A 25,251-nucleotide genomic window follows, 5' to 3' on the forward strand; every position below is an offset into this window, starting at 1 on the left:
GGACATCCTGAGAAAATGCACTTTCAGTCACGAATCCCTCTGCTCCTCTCCTGGTACATTCTTTATGTTTCTCAGTGCAAGCAGATATATCCTTCACTTTCTGCGTCTAAACTATACACATAATGACAACAATGAAAAAGGAGAGATGTGCTGAATTTGCATATTCCACCACTGAAAAGTGTGCTCCGGTTTACAAGCCACCTAAACAAAGAACTGCAAAAGCCTACAGTATATATATCAACGACAAAGCTGTCTTTGCTAATATCAAAAAAGGCCATTTCACAGAACATGTTTTCTGCTCCTCTGCTCTGTGTCTTGGCCTGTGATCCAACCTCACATACAAGCCCTCGCTTGTCACTTGGATAAAGCAGTCTCTAATCTGTGCAAACTCTTTCCTCTTTTCTCCTCAGATGGACTTTCATAATTGAGTAACAGAACCTATGAAGAGATTTAGGATGATTTGATGTCTCTGGCTGCAGAGTTTCCTTGAACGTGCTTTTAAAAGTCTTGGCAGCCTACAGCGCAATCCTGTCCTCTTTATAGTCCTTCGGCGAAATGTTGTGCTTCATGCGTTGGGTCCGTTGATACGTAGGGTTTTGTTGATGTTGTTGTTGTATTTCTTTATTACAGTGTTTCTTTGTGTTTTTTCCCCCCTTCATTCTTATGGCGATAGGAGGAATGATTGTTGGTTCCCGGGTTACTTCCACTTCTTGGGGAAAAAATAATGCAATCAACTGTCCACTGATTATCCACTCAAGCCAATGTCCGAGGTGATGATAATTCTTTTCTGTTGTTTCTTACTGAAATTGAACAGAGAAAAAAGCCGAGTCAGTGAACATATGAAAATAGACTGCAAAAGGTAAGCAGTTAGAAAAAAACAAAAATAAAAAAACCCCAAACAACACCTGCAGGGAGCAGAGCTGCAGTGTAGGCAAATTAAAAAAAAAAAAAAAAAAAGACAACACCACATCAATATATATGGTTTATATATGATTCAGCCAAATAAGGTCCTTGACGGTAAAATCATTTTGTCATGGGCTGTAACACAGTTCTGCTGAGGCACAGCCATCTAACAGCAGGCTTGCCAACGCCTCTTATAACTTTGGTCATGTGACTGGTATTCGCATGATAATAGTAAATGATAAACAAAGTTTTTAATGTTACGCAAGTGGTCGCCCATCTGATGTGTGACATGAATAATGTGAGGAGTGATACTGGTATAATAAAGTCGACATGTGAGCAGTCACGTCGTAGCATAATAAACTCACAAGGTAAACGTCCAGCACAGAGCCGTCATCTCGGTCCATGTCCATTGTACTTTGCTCTGATGACAGACAGATGGCGCTGTCCTCCAGTGTGAACATAGACTCAGAACCTGCGTCATTTCTGCAGAGGCAAGGGGGACAAAGTCATTGAATGACGCAAACAGCAGAAAATTATTAGTTATTAATTATTATTAATCATTCATAATGTACTGACAAATTGGCACAGGCAAAAAACAACAACAACAACAACAACAAATAAACAAGAGATATACTATCCCTTTTGGCTCATCTAACTTGACTGTTCCCAAAAGTAAAACTGACTCTGCTTTGGATTCATTCAGTGTTAGAAAATTCAGCACAGAAATTGTATGATTATTCATCATGAAATATGACTCATAAATAGTGTTGACTGTGGATGTTCACATTTAAAAAAAAAAAAAAAGACTATTTTGTTGACTCAGCAAATGATGGGAAATGTTTTTGGGACAAAGTGTTTCTTTAATGTGAAATGGGTACAAATGTCCACTAGAAAAAATATTACATAATTATCTGGGCTTGTATCCATCAGCAAGGGGGTTGGGGTGTGGAAGAGATCACAAACGAGATGCTAGCCTCTGAGTTTTTTTGTCCTTTTACTGGATGGCCATCACCTGATTTTCCACCATAACTTCAGCACAGGAATGTGTTTACCTTTTATTGCCTACAATTATGGCTTAAGCTATTGCTGCCATGGCAACAGGCCCCAGGTTCACCTCCTGATCTTGCATGGAACTTCCCATGGTTATAGACTTGAACTCATCCGAGAAGTACTCATTAACTTGGGTTTTGCCCTTAATTCATTTAAACATTTCCAAGGTAATAAGCCATGTCAAGCCTTTTTTTTTTTTTTTTTTTTTTTAACAAATTGGTTATGTGAGTGGGTCCAAAGGTCGTCTTTCTGTTCTACTTACTGCCACAACATATCACTCAGTTCCACATTCTTAGACAAACCTAAGGAATCTGAGATTACTCAGACAATACACCCTACTGCTGCTTGTCTGTTATTTTTTCCACTTACATAAGGAACGTGTGTTGTCTGATAAAGCAAGGAGAGTTTACCGTCTCCTTCCATTCACCTTGTTAGTAAAGGAAAAGAATTGTATTAATGTTGTAATAGAATAATCGTTATCTAATGTTGTATTATTGTGCGTGGAAGCATTTCACTGGTGTCGTGTTACAGGTTCACCAACTCTAAGTACCCCTGACTGCTTGATTAAACAGGGAAGGGTTCTGTTGAACCTCTGCTTCGGGCAACTTAGCAGCACCAAATGGTGTCTTTTGTAACACTGCCTTTTGTCATAATAATGGCCTTCTCTAAGCCTATATTTAAATATTTAGTATAGCCTTTTCATACACGGTTTCAAGGGAAACAGGTGCAGGCCAGGAGCAAAGATCATTTCGGCATCTCGGCGGAAGAGCAACCTGCTGACTGGAGCGTGAAAATGCCAGAGGGAGGGAAGTCGTTGTGTTAGTGTGTGTACTGGTGGGCATGAATGGGAGGGGCTCAGTTTATGACTGAGTGGTATAGTTTACATGTTCCGCGTTGCTTGCGTAATTTTCACGTTAGCATGTTATTGGCTTATGTAAAAACTCATTACATGACCAATGTTTGAGGCACCCAGCATATACACAAACCAATCACTGATCACGTCACTGGTTTTACACTAGCTTAAGAAGTCTTCAGGGGTTTAAGAAGGTTGGAGAAAATCATGCTTTTTTGTGTTAATATCCCTAAATGTTTTGGTTTGCACAAGGCTACAAGAAACGCATACAACGGTAGCAGGTGGCAATGTCTAAAAGGATTTTTGTTTGACGAACCTGAATTTGTACAAGAGGATCGCTAATTAGATGCAACGTAATAGGGGGAAAAAAACTGTTTAAAGTTCAGAGGAATTACCTAGTTCTGACCTTGAACATCTTTAATGCACTCCTCCTATGACCATATTTGGTAAATGGGAAAAGCAGAGGTGTGGGAATTTATACAGGTGTGGGAGGCCAGAGTATATCTTTTATCTTTCAGAGTCTACATAGCATTTTACTATGGGCCTGGGTTTGAGATATGTGGTTGTACCTGTCCTTTGATCTGGCCTCTAGGTTTCCTTCACTGACAAAGATGGAGGAGGTGGAAATTGTAGTCCCCATGGAGGAGCCCTCGTAAAGCGACGGCGTCGTCAGAACCAGGTCAGGTTTGTTGTAAAAGCCAAACACTGTGGAAAGGAATGTTGGAATGTCGGTAGAGGATAACATCTCAGAACTCACTCAGGCGTAATATCCTCACACATCTCTTATGCCTCACACGTCTTTTAACTGAGTTATTCACATGAGCTCGTTGTTACTGCCCCTCAGATGTCCTAGCATGTGATTAGTATATGACCATACATTACCATTTTGGCGCCTAAAGATATGAATATGTATGAATATCACTTGTGAAGAAAAACTTAGATATGTAGTAGTTGAAACTACAATGAATTATTTAGAACAAGTAACATCTGTTTAGTGTGCAATATCACTGTCGCAAGAGGTAACAAACGGCTCAAGTAACTTTTTTTTTTTTTTTTTCGTTTTTTGCTTTTTTTCTTCTTCCCTCCTCTATTGTGCTGCCCATAGCAGCTGTCATCTCAGAGGAGGGTCAAGAGTTCATTCATCACTCGTTCATTTCTGCTGACTGCATCTCACACGCTCTGAGTTTCACAGACCAACCCTTAGACTGGGCAACCGCTCAGTGACCACTGACAATTCTCAGAAAGGAAAAGACTGACATTACTAATGGTCCACACACACACACTACACTCACACCCACGCACGCACACACACACCCACACTCACACACACGCACGCACACACACACTACACTCACACCCACGCACGCACACACACACCCACACTCACACACACGCACACACACAATGGTTTCACACAGCAAAACGCCACGATTGCAAGACACACCCAAATGAGAATCACTGAATTACAAGCTCATTTGATAAGAGCATAGTTGTGAAATATTCTCCTCACACCATCAGCATAACAGTGTTTAACAGATCCTAATACCTCAATAAAAAAAAAATGTGTAATTCTGAAAAATAATAAAGAGTACAGTAAACTTATTAAAGCCACACAACAACAGTCAGAGTCATGTCTATATGGTCACAGGCTAGAATTCTCTGGTAAATGTCTAGTGATGCGTTCCTTGAAATCTTGAAGAAAACAGTTCCAAGAAACAGAGTCAGATAATAGTCTGCTGCTGCGTTCAGTCCATCTGAATTAATGGAGTTCAAATGATGTAGCACAGAGACTAGTGGCTTGTGTCAAAAATGGTCTGTGTATGTGCGTGTGTGTACGTGTGTGTATGCGCGTGTGTCTGTGTGTGTGTCTGTGTATGTGTGTTTCTCTACCTTGTCCATCAAGACTGGCCAGGCTGCGTGCTCCTGTCAGTCTGTCCTTTTCCTCCTGCGTCTTGTCCTCCGTCTGAGACAGGATCTCCTGAGAAGACGATTTCAGTGGAGCTATGGAGTTACGAGTCCTCTTAGACGGGGAGAACCGGTTAACTACAAGCAGAAAAGAGGGAAATAAAAAGACATTTTTCTTTACAAAGAGAATAGTTGCCTTCGACATTTTCCCCTAACTACTTTGCTAAACTAACCCACAGAATATAAATTAACACTGATGCTGACATAACTAACATTCTTTGGTCTACTATGTTTTCTCTGGTCTCTGGTAGACATCACTCAGTTAGGGCATGGGAAAGCTAAATCACATGATATTTTAACAAAATCAACAGAGAATGGGTTGTACAATTATATAAGAAGGCATTGTTTGATCTTTCTCGTTAAGGTGTGTCTCCATATAATTAGAGATGAGTGCTCTCTGATTACTTAAAAAAAAGCCATTGCAGGAGAAAAAAAAAATAGCCACGTGACGAAAACATTTGAAGAAAACTACAAGGTTATGAGTGGAAGAAGTTTGTTGCATGGCTGTTAAATAAAGCAGTTACACTTTCCATACAGTTCCCTCTTATAACGAGTCCCCTCACACAAGGAGACCACTAAACGCCTTACACACAGCTCATTAAGTTTCCTTGTCCAAGTCATACTCACTCTGAATCTTCCGGAACACTGTGGTACTCATGAACTTTAGGAATCTGTTGGCATAGAAGCTCGGTCTGTGCACAGACACCGTATCCTAAAAAAGAAAGGGGAAAAAAAGAGGCTTTGTAAAAAAAAAAAAAAAAGGATGTTTTTGCCAGAGTGGCATCTTTAATAACGTAGTGTAGATGAATAGCCCATTCATATGAACATAGTTTTGAGTAATATTAACTTACACCATCGTACACAAGTGCTTTCCAAGAGTGTTCCAGTTTCTTAATAAACCTTTAGGGTAAAGGAAACACAAAAAGCCCTTGTCATAGAGTTCTTGACATTGTGCAAGGTCATTTAAAAAAAGGACTGGAAACTTAAATGCCAACCCCTTTAGCCACAAACGTACAACGGATAAATATGAAAATCAAAGTTATGGAACAGTTCATTTTTCGGGTCTCTATATTTGTTATAACTGTGGGCATGCGGGTGCAAAATTACACATTCATAACTGGTTATGAAATGACTATCTACTCTTGTTTGCATTAACAGCAGTGATAAGAGTATTGAGGTCAGATGGGAAATCTATAGTATATTTCATCTGATGGTTCCTTCTTTTTCTATGACCCTTTGATTCATCCAACCGTACTCTCTGTTCCTCTGAGACTGCTGTTAGACCACAATACGGCTACAATTACTAGAATACTTCCCCAACTCTCATTACAAAAGGATACAAAGTTTCCTAACACACTCTTCAGATGGTATATGAACACATGTCGGAAATTTTCCGACAGGGCTATAAGGTCACTTTAGGCCAACTCTGGGTATTGTGTTTGTTCCTTTTTTTTTTACATAACTTTCGGTCTTTCAAGGAAGTTGGTGGAGAAAAGGTAGTCCACAGTCAGAGAGGGGTTTACCTGTAAGACTGCAGGATGTCAATTATACCCAGATAAATAAGTAGCTTCTCATCTCTGTGTGTCTTGGCAGGAATGCCACCCATTCTGAAATATAAAAAAACAGAGATTATTTCTATTTTTTTCATGTTATGATCATCAAATCCTGCCAACATGTCAATACAATTCTCCTTGAAAGCATTATCAGAGATTACAGAATAATTGCTCTGTGTGTGTGTGTGTGTGTATGTGTGTGTGTGTGTGTGTGTGTGAGAGATAGAGAGAGAGAGAGAGAGAGAGAGAGAGAGAGAGTATTTATGTGCCTGTGTGCGTGTGTGCACATGTGTACATGTGTATTTGTCTTCTGGGCATGTCTGCATGTGCGTGAGCGTGTGCGTGCGCCCACTCACGTTTCATCGGTGGTCACTGCTTCGCCAGTTTTGCCGTTGCCCTGTATGGATTCCATAGCTGTTGAGTAAAGCACTCTCTGACCCACGGGTCGTTTGTCACCGCCCGTCTGACCCGTTTCCCCGTCCCTCTGGTTCTGGTCCAGCACATGAACCCCCAGCAGCAAGCTGTAGTCCATTATTTTAAAGCTCTCCAGCACCTGAACACAGTCACAAAACAACACAAAACAAAGAAAATTCCCATGTTCAGTTCCTGAGCATAGTCTGGCACTCATAGTACAGACAGAGAATTCAAGTGTTTGGAAAAGTCCTGAGTAAGGCATGAAACTACATACTGATATACTGATAGGAGACCAGTCAGGACAAGTCACTGAACTTCATAACCTCAGCTCTGCGAGCTCTGGCGCACGCAATATACGATCCACTAAAAGACTTGCTTTGTGAGACCAGCTGCAAAAATATGTGTTTACAATATATGTTTGTCCTCAAACTGCTACAGAGGACATTCACTGAGAAAAACGGGTTCAATTCTGGTCCAAGTGTATCATGACCAATTGTGTAAACTGTTTAACCGTGTTGCCGCGTGTTCTAAAAAGGCCATACCGGTTCTTAAAAGGCTGGAGATGTTTTCATGGATGAGTTATGTATTGGCTACAGCTAAGCTTTCGAGACTTCTGGTTTTCTCCAGCAGAAGAGGCACGTGACCGCACACCCTCAGACAGAACCTCGCTATTCGCATGAGGCCCGACAAACTGGGTCAAGGATGCCAAGACTTTTTTCTTTTTCTTTTTAAGAGGCGATTCAATCTAAGTTTGAAAACTCAAGACTGAGGTACTAAACCATCTGAAATGTACTTTTTTACTTTTTTTTTTTTTTTTTTAGCAGAAAAGTTTAGAATCAGACTTTTCACAGACAGACTTACAATACAAGCAAAGAAAGTGAAAAAAAGACATTTCTTCCATTATCATTCAGCATCAGAGAACGTGTTTACATGACAACATTTACAACCAAGGGTTGATTTCCGTGATAATGGAAAACATGTTTTTGTCCATGAACCATAAAATAGTGAGATTAAAAAAAAAGAAAAGAAAAGTGACTCATTAGCTGAAAAGCATCCCCCTTGAGTGCAGCTTATGTGACAGGAGCCAGGTGTGTATGTTAATTAAAGTAACAAAAAAACAAACAAACGAAAAACCCACCCAAATCATTGCTTAGCGTTGACGTGAAGGAACAGTCAATTTCCTGACTGCACTTACCTTGAAAAGCAGCACATGTTCGAGAACAAACAAAACACAAGGCTTAAAAAAAATTTCCTTCAAAATCATTTAAACATTTGGAATAGCTCATTGTATTGCCACAGGTGCTTGGATGTGGTTCATGTAGGCCACGGCAGATGATATCATTAGTACAACATTTCTGATCAAGGTCAGTTTTTGCATATGGTTAAAAAAAAAAGGAAAAGTGGTTTAAGCGTCCTAAAGGAACGCCCGAGCGTTGCCGTTGAACTTAAACATGTATACGAACACACACATATACACGCACGCAAGCAGACGGCGTAAATGGCTATGCTCATGTAATCTCTGCTTTGCATTGCTTTTCTCTCTTTTCCTAGGTCATCTGCTCCCTATTCAAATAATTTCCATTTTGAATGAGACCACACGACATCCTGGTGCTCATTTGCTTCCCAGCTGGTCAAACCCAAAACCTGACAACACTTTAAAAAAAAAAAACAAACAGCAGAGGCTTAAAGAGCAATGTGTGTATTCCATACAGTCTTCTCTGACACGTTTTTGGTTACAAATCTAAAATGAAATGAATCTACGAGTAAAACAGGAGTTCAAACGAGACACCCCCCCCCCTCAAAAAAACCCCAAACAAACAGTTGTCACTATTTCGTCAGAACAGCACGAGAGGGAAACCTCGGAGGCAAACGAGTTCGACAGGTTTATAGTTTCACTACTGTTCTAATATACTCGCGGGACAATAGACAAGCAAAAATATCCAGGATGACTCCCTCCTCATTTTACTGTACAGTTTTATAATATGTCTCTTTTTGTGGAAATGTCTCTTTGTTGTACAGATGTGACAACATTATCTTTGTTCTCACGGGTAAAAAAAAAAAAGTGATGGCTTGGTGCAGAGAAAAGAGGCATTTGCTGTTCGGGATGACATAGCATAACAGACAGAATGTCCTAATGCGGGGGAGTATGGCAGGGAGACAGACTTGATAACTTTTCAGCGCTGTTTTGACTCAGTAACAGTTGGCTCTTTATAACCCAGGCCTTGGTACCTGGTCATATTTCAGCGTGCTGTGTCAGACTGGACTTAAACAATGACGTTCTTTAAGAATAATCCCAAACTGATGTGAGTATTCATTACCTGATTTTTAACATATACCAATTAAGATTCTGTATGTTTTTGGCTGACACAAAGAGTTAGGTGCAGGTGCCCTTTTACTGGATTGTCTGGCTTTGTTTCAGATAAGTGAGACACGCCATTCAAAGTAAATGAACTTCCAGGTTCTTCTCCTGTTACCAAAAAAATCTCTTCCACCTGAATGGAAGAATTTAATCAAACACAGAGATCGTTCTACACAGCTTTGTGCTTCCATTACCTGAAATGTAATATGTAAGTGAAAATGTATGTGAAATATAAAACAAGCTAGTCAACACAAAAACATCCTCCATACACAATAATTGTAGGTCAGAGATCAATAATACTGAAACCAAAGAGTCATTGAAAAGAAAAAAACAAGTTTCCCTGGTTACCCTAAATGACTCAACGTTGTCCATCATTTATAACAAAGATGGCAAGAAAGACAGCTTAGCAAACCCACAGCAACCTACCAACCTATGAGCTCAAAGCTCAAATGCGTCACCATTTCTCCATGTATTAGCTGTACTGTCCCTTCTACACACACATCTCAAACTGTCTGCTCCAGGCCACAGAAACAATATTTATATTCTCTTTGTTTTTTTCTGTACCAAACTTAGCTCACCCTGAAGAAAGGGAAAGGAAGCAGTGCTATCTATGACGTATGTGATATTTACATTTTCAGCTCAGTTAGCATATGAGGGCTGCTGCTGGATCAGCTGTGTGAGTAGCCTACATTTCCCTCAAATGCCCCATTAAAACCAGCCAAAAAGAAAAAAAAAAAAAGAAAAGAAAAAGCCCCGCGGTGCCTTGCGGCGCTGCAGCACGCTGATGCGTGGCAGCAGGTTCAGAAACACTCCTGTTTGTTGCTTAGTCATGGAAAGTGAGAGGTTTTTGCTTATAGAGCATTTTAACTGCCGCTCCTGAGGTATGAGGCAGGAAGTGATAACGATAAAAACTTCAAAACTTATTACTGCTTCCATGTATTCTCTGTATTATGCTGTGCGTGTGTGTGTGTGTGTGTTTGTGGGTGTGTGTGCCTGTGTGGGTGTCTGTTTGTGTGTGTGTGTGAGGGGGGGGTGCGCGTGGGTGTGTGCGTGTGTGTGTGTGTGTGAGTGCGTGTGCGTGTGGGTGTGGGTGTTTGCCTCCATGTTTGTATGTAAAAAAAAACCAAAATGCAGTGTTGTTTCCAGTAAAAATGTTCTCTGAATCAATGAATTCATGTTATTATTAACCTGAAATTTTTCAGGGAGACATAAATAAACAGCTCTATTCAAGTGTATTGTTTTGGAACATGATTTAAAAAAAAGGAAAGAAAAGAAAAGAAAAGAAAAGAAGCACTAACAGGCTTTTTGAAGCATGTTGTTTTGGAAGACGACTGAGACAGATGCTGATCAGAGACATGAGTTGTTCCCACACTTTGTGGCTGACTGAACGCTCCTGCTCGGACCTACTCCTCTGTGAAATGACTGCCCCTTTTATACTTGGCACATGTGACTTGCATTACCAATGTTCAGGTGATGGAAAGAAAGAGAAAAAAAAAGATTTGTCATACTGAGAAAAAGAGGTCTAAAACACTTCAGAGAAGCAGCTGCTGTGGGTGGGACATTGTGTTCACATAACTGTTTTTTTTTTTTTTCTATTTCTGTCTGTTCAGTCTGGAATGCAGCAGAAATGGAAACATCCATGAGCTGGTTCGTTAGTAAACAAACAAGAGGCCGGCCGCCTGGGCGGGGTGGCGTGGGGAAAGGGGGGGGGGGGGGGGGGGGGTTGCATAGGCTAAACACAAGATAGCCATGGAGTGACGGGTTACCTAACACATCCAGATTTAGATGCTCCATCATGTTACTCATTTAGATAATTCAATCATTCTCTGGATTCCTCGACGTTTGTTGTTAAGCGCTTGATTAAGGGGAGAACAACATTGAACTCGACTCTAGAGAAAACAGTCTGCTGTCAAAAGTCCAGTTACACAATGCAGGGAGCCAAAGAAAGCTCGTAAGAACTGTCTCTTTTCTATCTAAGTCTGATCTGGTCTTCACGCCTGGTCTTCACGATAATTGGATGTTGTGGAAGAGGTTTCTTCAGTAGAGAGACGCCCTGTGGTGATGAAGAAGATGAGTGACATGTGATGGCGTCAGGGTAATACGAGACCAATCACTCAGCATCTCTTCACTTTCTTCATCAAAACAGTCGCCAAAAGCACAGTGAATAAAATAACTATTCAGCTCTATTAAGACCACAACACTTGGGGGTCATCCACTTTGATTGTACTCTGTTTTTTTTCGCTCTCTATTTTTCATCCACTCTGTTGTCTCTCACCTAACAAGGGTAATTAGGGATGCTGTCCAAGACAATAAAAAAGCCATTTGCTTATTCAAGACACGTTACTGCGATAATTAATCACCGGTCTATTTACAGTAGATATGTCATTTGTTTTCTTTTCCCAAGCACATCATGACAAGATAGAGACACTTCCTCACTGAAACCACGGATTGAAGTGACGTAAAACAGGCACTTGGACTTCTCCATTCACAGAACAGTCCATTCTAACTGGCAACAAACTAACTTCACACGTGAGAGCCAAAAACACAAGTTGGTCGGCATGCCTAGTAAGACAGTCACTGTTGAAGATATGACAAAGACACTGTACTTGTAGATGCCTCACTTCAAATGACATACATAATGACAAGTGAAAACAAAAGAAACTTCAAGCAAAACTCTGATACAAGAAGAACATGTGCCTGGAGCTTCCCCAAGTCAAGCAAATCTTCCTTTAAGAGCAGATGAAAGATTTATAAGACGTAGGCCTATTCATATAAAGGACATCGGTTTGGCTTTCAAGAAGAAGTCTTTAATGCTAAGGGGAACTGTTTGCTGTCGAGAATATTAATGCTTGTTACTGTTTGCCACAAAGATTAGAGGGAAAGAATCCCAAGGGTAGAAAGTCCACAGGCAAAGCAGTCAAGTCAATTCAGTCAAGTATGAAGTTTCTCAATAGACATCAGAGGAACACTGAAACTTAAAAAAAAACAGTGATAGTTCAAGTGTTGGGGAAAGATTGGGGGGGGGGGGGGCTAAATTAAATTTAATATTCAGGCACCGACCAAAGATTAAATTTTCAACTGAAATAAGCATTACAGACAGTCTGATTATTATGCCAGTTAAACTGCCTGTTTGAGTTAATTGCTTTTCAGAGCAAACTTTGGGTCTTAATTGTATTATTTGACGGATCAGCATCTATTTTGAGAGGGGAATACATTCTGTTAGCGTTAGTTAAGTGTTTTATTTTGATATTCTTTTCAACTGGAAAAAAAAAGGCTATCACATTCAACAATCTCTGTGGACTGAGAGATTGTGGCTAATGCTCTGAAATGGAAAGGTATGTAAAACTCCAGATCTTTTAGCCCTGTCGTTCGTCTGCACTACCTCTTTTGGTCAGGCATGGAACATTTTTAATCACATTCAAAGACTTCAGAGAGCCGACTTGTCCCGGGACAGAGGGCAGAGACCAAACTTGGGGCGGGGGGGGGGGGGGGGGGGGGGGGATGGACATACAGTCCCTCTGCTAGCTGCACAGAGAGTTCTACTTCCCAAAATACCCCGGTGAGAGCACAGGCACTGCTAGCATCTTAACAAGCTAACTCTACAAACCATTCTGTTCTTGTTTTTCCACTGTAGCATTATTGTTTTTCAGTGTACAAACGAAAAAAAAAGTCACACCTCTCGGATATAAAAACTACACTGATGAATGGTACACAAGGGTGCTAGACTCGAAGAATGGTAAACCTGTCACAATGACACTGCAGATACAAATCACAGACCAACCAGACAAGTTTTGTTTTTTGGGGTTTTTTTGTGAAACTAATTGACAATGTTGTTTGTTTCTTTTTGTGGAAGATGGAATGACAGCCTGGGTGATTGTGATCAGTGCATGTGCCCTTTCTTTCTACTTGTTAGTCATTCTGACATTAACCACTGCACTGAACGATAACTTGTGATACAGATGTACATATTTAAGCCCTGTGTCTTATATGCTAAACCAGGAAGTACAAAAAAGCTCAGAAATTCTAAAGAAACAGTTGACTGTTGCGGGGCTGTTGCTAAAGTAGCTGCTTATTTAAAACTTTGACCTTGAGAAGTTAGAGGGGTTCCCTTTCCCATTTCAAACAAAGGACTTCAGATTAATAGGATTCCATCGATTTACCACGTGAATAGCCTTAGTCGGTCAGATAAGATTTTAGTCATTGATTTCTTGCCCCTGCTGAAGTGGGAGGGGCTAGGTCTTACCCGACAGTCTCGCTGTAGCGTTTTCATCAGGGCGTTGTAAGTCTCCGTGTCAAAGTACAAGCCCTCGTGCATGTCCTGAAAGTCAAGGTCCTTGTAGGTGGGGCAGGCTTTTTCCCGCTCTTTTCTGGAGGCCCGCCGCTTGTACGTCGAGCCTTTCAAGTCATATTTTTGGTGCATTTTCACTGAACGGGGCAGCACATTGTTCATCACCACCAACCGAATGTTTATCCCGCCAGACTGCACGCAGTAAAGCCCATAGAATTTGGGCAGAAGAGTCCTTGGGTTCTGGTTGAGGTTCTGCAAAAACAGAGAAAAAGTGAGGGAAGAGGGAAGAAGGACATTATTGCTCGGAATCTAAAAGAATCAAATTAAACTTGTGTGCTGCACTACATTCGTATGCTAAAACAATTCGTTTCATGCTTGGAAACCTGTTTCGCGTTGGACTTTTATACTTGTGTGTGGACGAGTGACCTGGAAATGGTACTGCTTTCTGTTCTTTACTGCTGAACCTTTAACAGAGGGAATTAACTATCTCAGTACGAGGTCCCAAAAAGTCACAGAACACGATGGATTCCTGTAAAATAACGTTTCCCATAACATGCTTGTCAAGTATAAAACCACTTTATTTGTTCTGTTTCTCTCTTGTCCATGTGCCTCACAGCACATTCCATCAACGAAACCTTGTCAAACGTTCCAGGAAACGTAAAATTCCTGCATCTCTATATAGCACAGTCATGCAGTTCCAATCAGATTACCTCTGCTTCACAAGGCACAGATAACACGCAAATAATAACCATAGAACCATTAGAAATTGGCAGAAAGACCAAAGAATGTTCCGTACATTTCGCACGTGGTCATAAATATTAAGGTTCATTTTTCTGGGGAGCGTGTAGAACTATAAAAACCCGATAGCAGGTGCACGGGAGGACGCGGGAGGGGGCTCACCATGTAATAACCTGGGAGAAGCTTCTGAAGAAACTCTGCCTCTTTGTGTTGCACGGTTTTGATGATGAACTCGTCGTCGCTGGTCACATAGAAGAGAGAGCCGCTGGCCCCAGGATTGGACAGCTCGATCAACGGCTCGCTACAGAGAGAGTACTGGAAAAACAAGATTGATACACAGAGAGAAAAACCGTCAAAACAAGTTCAGAAATGATAGAGGGTTTTTTCAGGTGCCTTGAGGGGATAAATTAGAGCTAGATAAGGAAGACGTTAATCCTCTAATGGGTTAAGTAAATCAAATTAAGGACACTGGTAGAAAATATTTTTTTTATAGAATAATTAGGTTATGTAGTTGGGTACAAATCAACCAATCAATACTTCAATGATGAAATCACCAAGCTGAACAATTTGTCTTTATTCATTTATTTATTTATTTACCATCAGTTCCCTCTAGGGTAAGGGACAATAAATAATACATATGAATGACATTTCCATATTAGCATCGGTTTTGAAAACACAGCTTTCATTTCAGTCAAAATCTGATGGAATGACAAAGCATTACAGTCCCCTCACACACACACGTGGTGATGTGTCAGCGTTTGTTGATTTTAAATATTATGTTTGTTTATGAGGCGATCAGGATTGGCACAGCAAACATCAGTTCCATTGACAAATCACGCCTGGTGGCCTTTCACGTAGCAATATTTCACAAGCTCAGATATACTTTGACACACACTAAAAAGAAGCTTTGTCATTACATGAAAGGGTGTGGTACCAACTATTTTATTATACTAAAGGCCTGTACGCTGTCATAAGTGACATCAGTTTAGCACTATTCTTATGGATTGGTCACTTAGTTTACTCAACAATGTTTACTAAACGTGTTTAAAGAATAAAGAAAAGCTAATCTTGAGATGAAAGCCTTCGGATCACAATACAGGCATACGCTTGGAAAACGTGACATTTAACCGTGGTAGCCTACACGTTTACCCAGAGTTCAGCTGGACGGGACTGTTCGTGTGGTTGGAACAGAATGAAGCGGCTGAGTGGGGGAGAGATGTGGACGGAGGCCAGCTATCACCCAGAGCCTTCCCAGCTAATGAAAGTCAACTGTCAACTGTTTCGCTCTCCGCAAAAGCATATGGCCATTTGCATTCGGTTCTGCTCTCTGCAAAACAGTCTGTGACTGTGTGTGTTTCTGCGTGGGCGTGCGTGTGTGTGTGTGTGTGTGTGTGCGTGCGTGCGTGTGTGTGTGTGTGTGTGCGCATGTGTGTTCTGATCCTGTCCTGTGAACAAATCCATAATCAACATAATAATTCAGCACAATGAGATGTACTGTACTTCATCCTCCGCTCACTTTATCTCTGCTTCTGCAACCTCTTCTGAGATCTCTCTCTCTCTCTCTCTCTCTCTCACTCTCACTCTCTCTCTCTCTCTCTCTCTCTCTGTCTCTCACTTTTGACAAATGACAAATTCAAAGGAGGAAAACACAACAACAAAGACAATGAGTCAGTCTTGAAAAAACAAACGCTCATTCACACTCATGCACGTAACACTGTGAGTCTCAGGTGTATGCTTTGTTTTTTTGTTTTTGTTTTTGTTTTTTTTTCCTCAGAACTATGATAATGAGAATTTATCTAACACAGAGGAAATGCAAATCGAATGGCTGGAAATACCACGGTCGAGGTGGGATAATGGGGTCAAATGAAATACCGACACACTTATCAAACCGACTGGGTGTCAGGATTGGAATAATACTTCCACTACACACCAGTGAGGCATGGGTACTCCCATGACCTCGTTAATGAACGGTTCTGCAACACTGGACAATTAAAACAGTTAATGAGATTGTATATCCATTTAGTGTAGATACTGGCAGGTTCATCATAACTGCTCCTGGACTGCTTCACAGAAACTAAACAGACTGGCCTGTTAATCCACCCCTGACAACAGCAGTATTACTGAAGAAGAACAACAAGAAGAAGAAGAAGAAGAAGGACCTGCTAAGGGACTGGAACAACTAAGAGATCAAGAGCCATCCTCCAATTTACACCCCCTCCCCGACACACACACACACACACACACACACCATCCCCTGTTCCCAGTGTCATATGATGCTTTGATAAGACATTATTTCATAAAAGTGACAAAAAAAATCAAATTATTATCCCATCACACCTGTGTTGCTGGGGAAGTTCTAGAAACGGCCTTAAAAACAGAAAGTATTGCCCTTGTTCAGCGTCAGTTTATTTCAGTTATTACTTCCTCAAAGCCATGGTGTTTCCAACAGCTCCCTGAAATTCTATTTTCAACTGTTTTCTAGAATATTCATCAGGGGATTGGACATGTCAAAGAAGTTTTTATAGATTTCTCTGTATAGATAGTACTTTGTGAAGGGCCTTTAAGAGAGGTAAACCAGGGACTTTACAGTATGTCTGAAGTGACTTTTCACGTAAGGGTGAATTAGATGAAAAGGTGTAAAAGCACAGAGATTTAGTTGGTCACATTAGGCTGCAGGTATATGATCATGAATTTCAGGTTACTTGATGAGTCAAATATTTATGAAATGATTCAAAGAAATGACAAGCACTATGGGAAATGCATTTTAATGGTAATGTGGAATTGTTTTCAAAATTCCAAGTCTTACCAGGTAATCATCCGGCTTGATTCCAAAGAGCTCTCGGAAGTAGCGGAAAGCCAGAGGCGCATAGGTCTTAAAACGGAAGTCTGGATAGTGATGGGCTGGAGTCAAGTTGCTCCCCTCGCTGAAAAATCCCCCCACCCCAAAAAATCAAGTGTCACAATTAATAACATATACAAAGGGATTTATGACAATAAGACCATCAGTAACAGCTATATGGTGAGTACTATGTAAATAAACTGTAGAGCGTGTGTTTATACATTATGGTATAGTACATCTTGAGGAGACTACTCTCACACACAAGAGTGTCACTCATCTCATCTTCAGTCTCCATGACAACATATCCAATGACATGTAGTCAACAGAAATTAAATACAAAGCAAAGCCACTACAACGTCTTTGTGACATTTTATCTCCAAAGTATATAATGGCATTTGTTCTCCTTTCTGACCCATTTAATTCATACTCTGGTCACTAAAAACCCCTTCTGAGTAAACAGCCGAAACCGTCAGCAGTAAACAGGAGGGCAAGCTAAGACAAAACAGAGCACTGAGAGATTCCCGCCTGGGGCCTGTGTGAGCTATTCCCAGTTATTTCCCACAATACATCTACTCAGATGGCGCAAGACGTGACACCAACACTAGGTTAAGCCTCAGTGAAAGGAAAATGTCCATGACCTACTTCTACGTCTGTTCCAGTCTTCAAACATGAGGGGAACAGTCATTTTCTCTCAGGATTGACCCCCTTTCCAAAAACTTGTCTAATAATAGCATAAACATAACATGTCTCATGTCTTAAGCTCTCAGATAAACCTAATAAACCTGATTAGCAAGACAAACAATGTGCCCACGTACCGAGACAAATCCATTCAAAATGGGTTCTACAGTTGTTTTCTGAGACACTTCTCTGCACCAACCACTACTGAAGAGTGTTTTGCGCTGAGGCTGACCCTGAGTGAGCGGCGTAACGTCTGGCCGTCTACGTTGTCCCGTAGGACGATAAGCCTCAATCTGTGTCTATTGTGTAACACGACGCAGACCATTCTCCTTTGAATTAGCTCTATTCATTCAATGCCAGCTACAGACCTGACGGTCAGGCCACTGAACAAAACTGAACGAGAAAAGAAAAAAGAAAAAATAATGCAGGTTTCTAAACTGGGAGCATTCAGCTTGAGAAAAGACGTCAATTTTTCTCATCAACTTGCAGGTAATAGTGTGTGTGTGTATATATATATATATATATATATATATATATATATATACATATACACACACACACACACACACACACACACACACACACATATATATATATTCATTCATATGGTGTGTGTGTGTGTGTGCGTGTGTGTGTGTGTATATATATATATATATATATATATATATTTAAAAGATAGCATTCACAGCCTCTGCAAGAGATGGCACCAGTGTGAAAGCTGTAAAGAGGTATCTATAATGGAAATCTTAAGACATGTTTTGTAACAGGTGTCTACGGAGTTGTATTATACGGTTCTATAGTCCCAGCAAATAGCCCATAAAGACTAAATAAAGGAGGATTTGGCACTATTCAGTGACCATTTCAATAGACATAGATTCCTACTGATTCTTAATATACACAACATCACTTGTAGCTCTGTATGTCTTATTTGCCTGTGTTTTGTTTATACTGAAAACACCACTGAGATATATTTACACCTTTCAAAATGATCTCACAGACCATCAGTCTGTCACTGTAGCTGTAATGATGGATACCAGAGGGACAGTAACTCCCATACAACATCCATCAGTTTATCAATCTAAGTGTCTTTCACTCCAACCACACACTGTTTTAAGACACTGTTTGGCAACAGGTTGCATATTCTTTTAACGACGTGCTGTCACTCAGGATTCACGCCACATGTTTTAAGATTTTTTTTTTTTTTTCCCCCTCTTTGCTTGAACTTCTACTGTCTTTCAACCGTCTGGTATGAATCAGAGGCCATTAGCATAGAGTGGAAAGGGTGGAGAGAGTGGAGTGAAAAGAGCAGTTGGAGCTGAAGGCACTATAAATAAGGTCTGGTGCTTCCGTCGCCTGCTGGATTTATTCTCCGGAGAGAGAACCTCACATTTCCTCTCAGCGTCGGAGAACACACGAGGCGCCGTCACATGCAGACGCAGAGACTAATTGGTTTAGTAATTTGCATGCTGTCCGTGAGACACAACTGTTGGAGAAATGCCCTAACTCAATTTTAGCCATGGTTTGGAAACGCTGAAATTGAATGATAGTGAATGGAATTCACTACTAGCATTTTTTTTGGCGATTCAAAACAAGAATGTTTGACAAATATTCAATCTATGTTCAGGACCACATTAGAAGTTCTTTTTTAATTTCTTTTTAGACTTTTCACATCTGAACAGTGTGATCAGCTGCAGTGTCTCTAATACTGCTTTCTCAACATTAGTCCCGTTTCTCAGCCCTTAGAACTTCCTGTGGAGTGGATAAACCTCTTACCCTAAAAACATGCATTTCCTCAGAAGTATAATAAATGCCACACCTACTAACAAGAAACAAACGCAGTCATCTTCAAGGTAAGACCTTTCACAGTGGTCAGTGCTGCAGACATTCCAGAGTTATTGTAAAGTTTTCGCTTTCACTTCACAAGCAAAAATAACAACTCCTTCCTCATAGCATTTGTGGTTAATTCGGTCTGGTTTTCCGGAATCTTACCTGGGCAGGAAGACGCTCTCGACCACGTAGAAGTCCTGCATGAGCACATCGCGGTCTGGTTTGGAGGTTAGGTTTCCCACCGTGTAACTGATGCCCAACTGGATAGCACCCCTCAGGGCAGATGAAGTAGTCTGGCGGAACCGTGGGGAAGAGGAGAAATGAAATCGAAATATTTTAAATCACATCACGGAGGAGATACAACTTTGCAAAGATTTACAAGCGTTATTCTATTTAAAAAAAAAAAAAACGCTTCAAAAGATAATAATCAGTGTGATGCTTTTGGCCTGTGAAAAACAACATGTTTATTAAACTAGACTATCACAAGTAAGGGTATTTTCATATGAGATCTCCTATCTCAGTTGTAAAGTGAGAATTCTGTGATTTCACCAAACAAAAATCCTACACAAAAAATGCTCATTAAGGTACAGCACAAAATGGGATTATGTTTACAATTGTAAATTTACAGAGAAAACAGAGAAAATAACAGTAGGTTTACACTCAAACCTGAATCACCACTAATGCACTTAATATATTTTCACTGATATTGTTCTAATTTAATACAAAAAACTGAGAAGTCCCAAAAATGTCTCACAAAAGTCCTTAGTAAAGCTGATGACCAATATGAGACAACGCTAACATAACCAGTCCTACATTACCACAGTTACACTTACTTTTTTGTATGTTTTCTCTCCGCTACTGTTACGAGACCCTCCAACTCCTCTTTCAGCTGTAGAAGACATCTTTTGGAAAGAGAGTGTAAACAACCAAGCTTAAAAAGCAAACAAGACTGGTGAAAACAACACGTTTAAAAACGTTCAAGTGATGTAAAGACATGGATTATGTCTCTTTTTTTCTCATAACGTGGTCTTATTCACAAAACGCAACTGCACAGCTTGGTAACTAACATGGCTAAACTTCAGCTCCACCAGGCAAATATACTCAGTGATTGTACGAAAATCTGGGATTGTAAGGGTGACGTTAGAGGGATTATTTTCTTCAGTTCCAATTTCAGAATGACGACACCAACCTTGTTTTACCCAAGAATGCTAGCGTTTGTCTGTTGTTCTCGGCGGCTGCTTTTCTCAGTCATGTGGAACTTGTGTTTTTCTTTGAGGTTTTTGAAGAATTTCTGGAAGAGTCTTTCAGTTCGCCCTAAGGGAATAAAAGAAGAAACATCTTTCACGGCTTGTTTTGCACTATAGCTCCTACTAAGTGTTTGTTCATCCATTCATCATAATTAGTCAGTGTTGACTAATGCCCAGATTCAGACAATCAACTACAATAAGCCATAGCACGAGGTCTTTAATCAACTATAACTAAAGATAAAACTGCAAATGACTGAAACAAAAAGGGTTTTTTTTTCCATTTGTCAATCAACATTTGAGAGAGTACTGGCACACAGTATCATACAGCAGCAAGGTGCTAAACATCTATGACATCACAGCATCTGACTGAATTCAGTAAGTGAGAGTGGGGGTGTACGGTATGACTGAATCAGTCACTAAAAAAACAACTTCCTGAGACATTAACCTCTTCGTCTTAGCTTTTACACTGGTACAATAGAGAAAGATTCAATCGACCTCAGCAGCCCTTCCCAGATATTAACGATCAACAACTGAATCCAAAGGTTTGATTAAAAAAAGACTTGATTTGACATTTGGTTTTACCAGTCATTCTTGAGGAAAAACAGGGGATAGTTTTATTACTCTTATTAGAAGCATATGCTAATGCACCTTTCTGATGCCAAACTTTTCTGAAGGTTACACTTATGAAAGACATTTTCCTGAGAAGCTTGCTTATGTGTTTTCATCAATGGTGTAACTACTAGTGACGGCAACTGACAACGCTGACAGGAAACCAAACGAATTGCTGAACCAAATGTAACACCCCCCCCCACACACACACACACACACACACAAAAACACACACACAAAACAAAACAAAAAAAAAAACACTTCCTTGTCATTTGAATACTTCAATAAGTGCTCACGACACAGTGCAGTAATCTGTTTTGCATGAGTAAATGAGTGTCTGAAGATAACTACTGAATTCTGTGTCTGTGTGTGCACGCGTGTCTGTGCGGGGGGGTGCGCGTGTGCACGCATGTGTGTCTGGTTTCTCCCTAACGTGCTGCACCCGTCGCATCGTCCCCTCATTACTGGCTCATCCGAGGGACGGAAAAAGTGACCGCATGCCTAGCCCATCAGCCCACTAATCATAATCGCCCGTCATAACAAGAGACCGGCAGCCATAACACTCAACCAACACCGTGCCCCTCTCGGAGACCAAAGCCAAGAAGCGCGGCATTAAGAGTAGCCGCTGTAATGGCAAGGCCTAAAAAGCACCTCGTAAAGCACGTGGAGAAAGCCCAGGCCTTACAAGTGCCGTTGAATGAGGAATAATTGCCTTTCAGGATCTGGAGGCATAAACATACCTGCTGGAGAACAAGTTCCATATTCAGGCCTGAGAGCTGCTCCTGTGTTAATCAAACCGTCTACTGTATCGGAGGCTACGATGAGGCTGTTTATAAAACTCTGTCATAGAGCAAAGTGTCAGTGTGTAAGTGCAGATGGAGCGAGAGGGAGTGTGTGTGTGTGTGTGTGTGAAGAACAGAATAGAGTGAAGGAGGCACCATGCTGCAGGCAAGACAGTGAGAGAAAAAAGAGGAGAAGAAGAAAGGGAAAGAGAGATGTACAACCAGTTAATGTTTACTCTTCATAACAAGCTCTTCAAGGTGCAGTGTGACCAACACGTACAAGGTCAACGTGGAACAAACTGATAACCAAAGTCAAATTCTTCAAACATCATAAGTCGCAATAAGTAGTTTTTTGACCAAGAACAGGACCATCACAAAAGAACGTATGGGACATATTAACTAAACGAAAACACAGTCACAAAGAAAGTGTGAAAGTGTTCTATTACTTCCTTGGCTGATTGCAAAATGGTTTCACCATCAACAGTCATGCAACAAGTTCTTTCTCAAACACAGCAAAGAGGTGTTTGTGCAATTAATGTTTTGCATTTTCTTCCCCACATAACCAACCATGGACAGGATAACATGAGGAGAAATCTGTATTTTTCCAAGGCTTCTGAAGTCAATAAACGTATACGTTTCCAGAACCAATTACATGTTTTATCTGGGTCAGTGGTTGCCTTCAAAAAGTGTACGAGATACCACGCGTTAATGGATAACTGTACAATATATCCATTCAGCAGACACGTTGTCATGATCTGGGAGTGGACAAGGAGGTGTATGGTGATACAAGAGAACAGGCGCCATATGGTTTTTTTTTTCCCAGAGGCTCTTGTGACGTATGTAAACAAGTTTAGAGATCACAGTCCAACGGATGCGTTGTCCATCTTTTACAGCTATAGCCCTACGTGAGGACAGAAGAGAGTTCAGGAAAGCATACACACGACATGTATTATAAGTGATTGAGGGCTGGGTGATGATTTTGCTATTTTGCAACCGTTTACAATGCAATTTTCACAGCTCATTCCTCAGAATTTCTCTGTATTTTTTTTTTCAGTCATTTTTCTAGAAATGGGACACTCCCATTTGTCACGCCATTCACACATCTGCATCTTTCTAATCATTTCCCAACTTACACACATTATTTTTTTTAGGTGAGATTTTGCAAGAATATCGGCTGATATGCACGAGGCTGCACCTTGATCCGGTTCAGGCCAGTGCTATGAATTCTAGATTCTTGGGTGGGATTGGGGGGGGGGGGGGGGGGTGTCTTTTCCTCAAAGCAATTTAATGAGTAATCTCGCCATACTTATTACTCAAAACATCAAGCTATAAACAGCTGGAAGTGGGCAATCATTCATACTGTATCGGACTGCGGACCTTTTCTCCAGTACAGTGTTCTATCTGTTTATTGCGATCGGAAAGAAAGTTCGTCTAACGAAGAATCGCGGGGCAAACTGAAAAGCAGAGTGCTGAAGCGTTAGAGGTGACCTTTGAGAGTTCTAAATTTACCTGAACAAGTGCCAGATATTAACAGAGGCACAGAGACTCTTGTCCTCTATCATCACAACACGGTTTTTATCTGCTCACCGTCTCTTTGGTTCCTATGGACACAGTCACAATGCTTGCAAACAAAATTAAGACAGAGTTTTTGACAGCGATTCAATTCAAAATGTCCCTTTCGCTCTCCCTCTGCCTAATACAAGTATCAGGCAAGACTAAAACACGCCAAGTGTTGGTTAGCGTTGGCTTGCTTTGTGACTTTCCTTTCAATGCTAAATGCGCCAAAGATAAAGTGTTAACCTCGCCACGGTAAAGAACAAACACAGCATAAGAAAAGAAACCACGAGTAAAAAGACTTTTGTGAAAAATCTGTTTTGGCTTGACAGACCAGCCCTCCTGTCTCACTTTGAACAATTCACATTTTCTTGCATAAAATATATTTTCTTTGTAAACTTGTCAGAGAGGCACCAGTGCACATAGACCTGCTAGCCTGTCTGGTCAGATGTTTCACTCCGTTTCCAGACATGCAAAGTCCTCATTTGTTATACACTGCATGCTGACATTAATAAGGGCTGTTGTGCTTCACTTATAGTACGATAATCTAAAGGGCACACGGCTACTTGTATGGAAGCCCGTTTCCGCAGCTTGGAAAAGTCACATAGTATCTCATAATTATGACGTAGTGTCTCATAATTATGACTTACACTCACATAATTCTGACTTACTATCTCATAATTATGAGTTACAATCTCATAATTATGACTTACTGAATGTATCTCTTACGACTTAAGTCATGATTAACATAATTAAACACAATTACTGTGTCGGCCAGTAATTAAGACCATGACAAAGACATGCCATTGAGTTTTTAAGGTTAATTTCATTTTGAAGCTTGAGCAGGCCTCATGTGTTTGACATTTGTGGTTGTTCACATGGCACGTGTTACTGGGTTTGGAGTCTTCATAGGGGCACGGCAAATCTGATATGCCAAAATGTCTTTGCACTTTTGTGTATCTACAGGGCTTTGTTTTTATACCTCAACTGCTCGTAACCCTCACCAGAAGACAAGTATTTCATATAGTGAGTACATCCCTGAGAACAAACAGACGAGGAGGTTCAGATTAAACAGTGGATTGGTATCTCTCTCACATCTCTTACAGGCAGAAGTAATATAAACACGATGTTATACCACTGAGAGACACCGTTTCTGCTTTGACACACTCAAGCTGCTTTCCTCTCGTGTAGTCATATCAAGCAAAGGAGCCATGCAGCTGTCGTCCAATATTACACCTTTTTTTATTATGTGAATGATTTTCAAAGAGAACTGACCGATCTGGAATCAGTTAGGGGTTAACGTGAGCGAAGTACAGTGACGGAAAGCTTTGGACAGCCGCACGTCAATCTTCGCCGATTCTCTATTATTTGATCCTAGACAGATTCCGGTACAGATTCCTGTACGCATTTTAAAACATGAAAGGAGCTGCTCTGCCCGGTAAGACAGAGAAGAATGCACCTAAAACCCGAGCATATGTTTTCCAACACAACCCAAAAGTTTCATCCTTTACTTTCATAACTTTCATCCATTTCCTGTCCAGACACACTGCATCAGACATGGATAAAAACAGGAAAAGAAGAAACAGGGCAGA

At 40.7% G+C, this 25,251-nt stretch overlaps 1 protein-coding gene across 1 annotated transcript; it reads right to left on the reverse strand.

Annotated features, from left to right (window-relative positions):
- Positions 1 to 93: 93 nt before the first annotated feature.
- Positions 94 to 24,555, reverse strand: pip5k1bb (phosphatidylinositol-4-phosphate 5-kinase, type I, beta b). The gene is made up of 14 exons (XM_030764808.1): positions 24,538 to 24,555; positions 20,301 to 20,369; positions 19,630 to 19,760; positions 16,930 to 17,047; positions 14,286 to 14,438; positions 13,341 to 13,637; positions 6,681 to 6,877; positions 6,295 to 6,378; positions 5,623 to 5,671; positions 5,399 to 5,483; positions 4,697 to 4,849; positions 3,376 to 3,511; positions 1,269 to 1,386; positions 94 to 111 (listed from the first exon to the last, which is right to left on the reverse strand). The coding sequence occupies exons 2-14, from the start codon at positions 20,367 to 20,369 to the stop codon at positions 94 to 96; spliced, it is 1,608 nt and encodes a 535-aa protein (XP_030620668.1). The 5' UTR covers positions 24,538 to 24,555.
- Positions 24,556 to 25,251: the final 696 nt, after the last annotated feature.

Source organism: Chanos chanos, chromosome 1, assembly GCF_902362185.1.
Source record: "Chanos chanos chromosome 1, fChaCha1.1, whole genome shotgun sequence".
Lineage (NCBI taxonomy): Eukaryota > Metazoa > Chordata > Actinopteri > Gonorynchiformes > Chanidae > Chanos > Chanos chanos.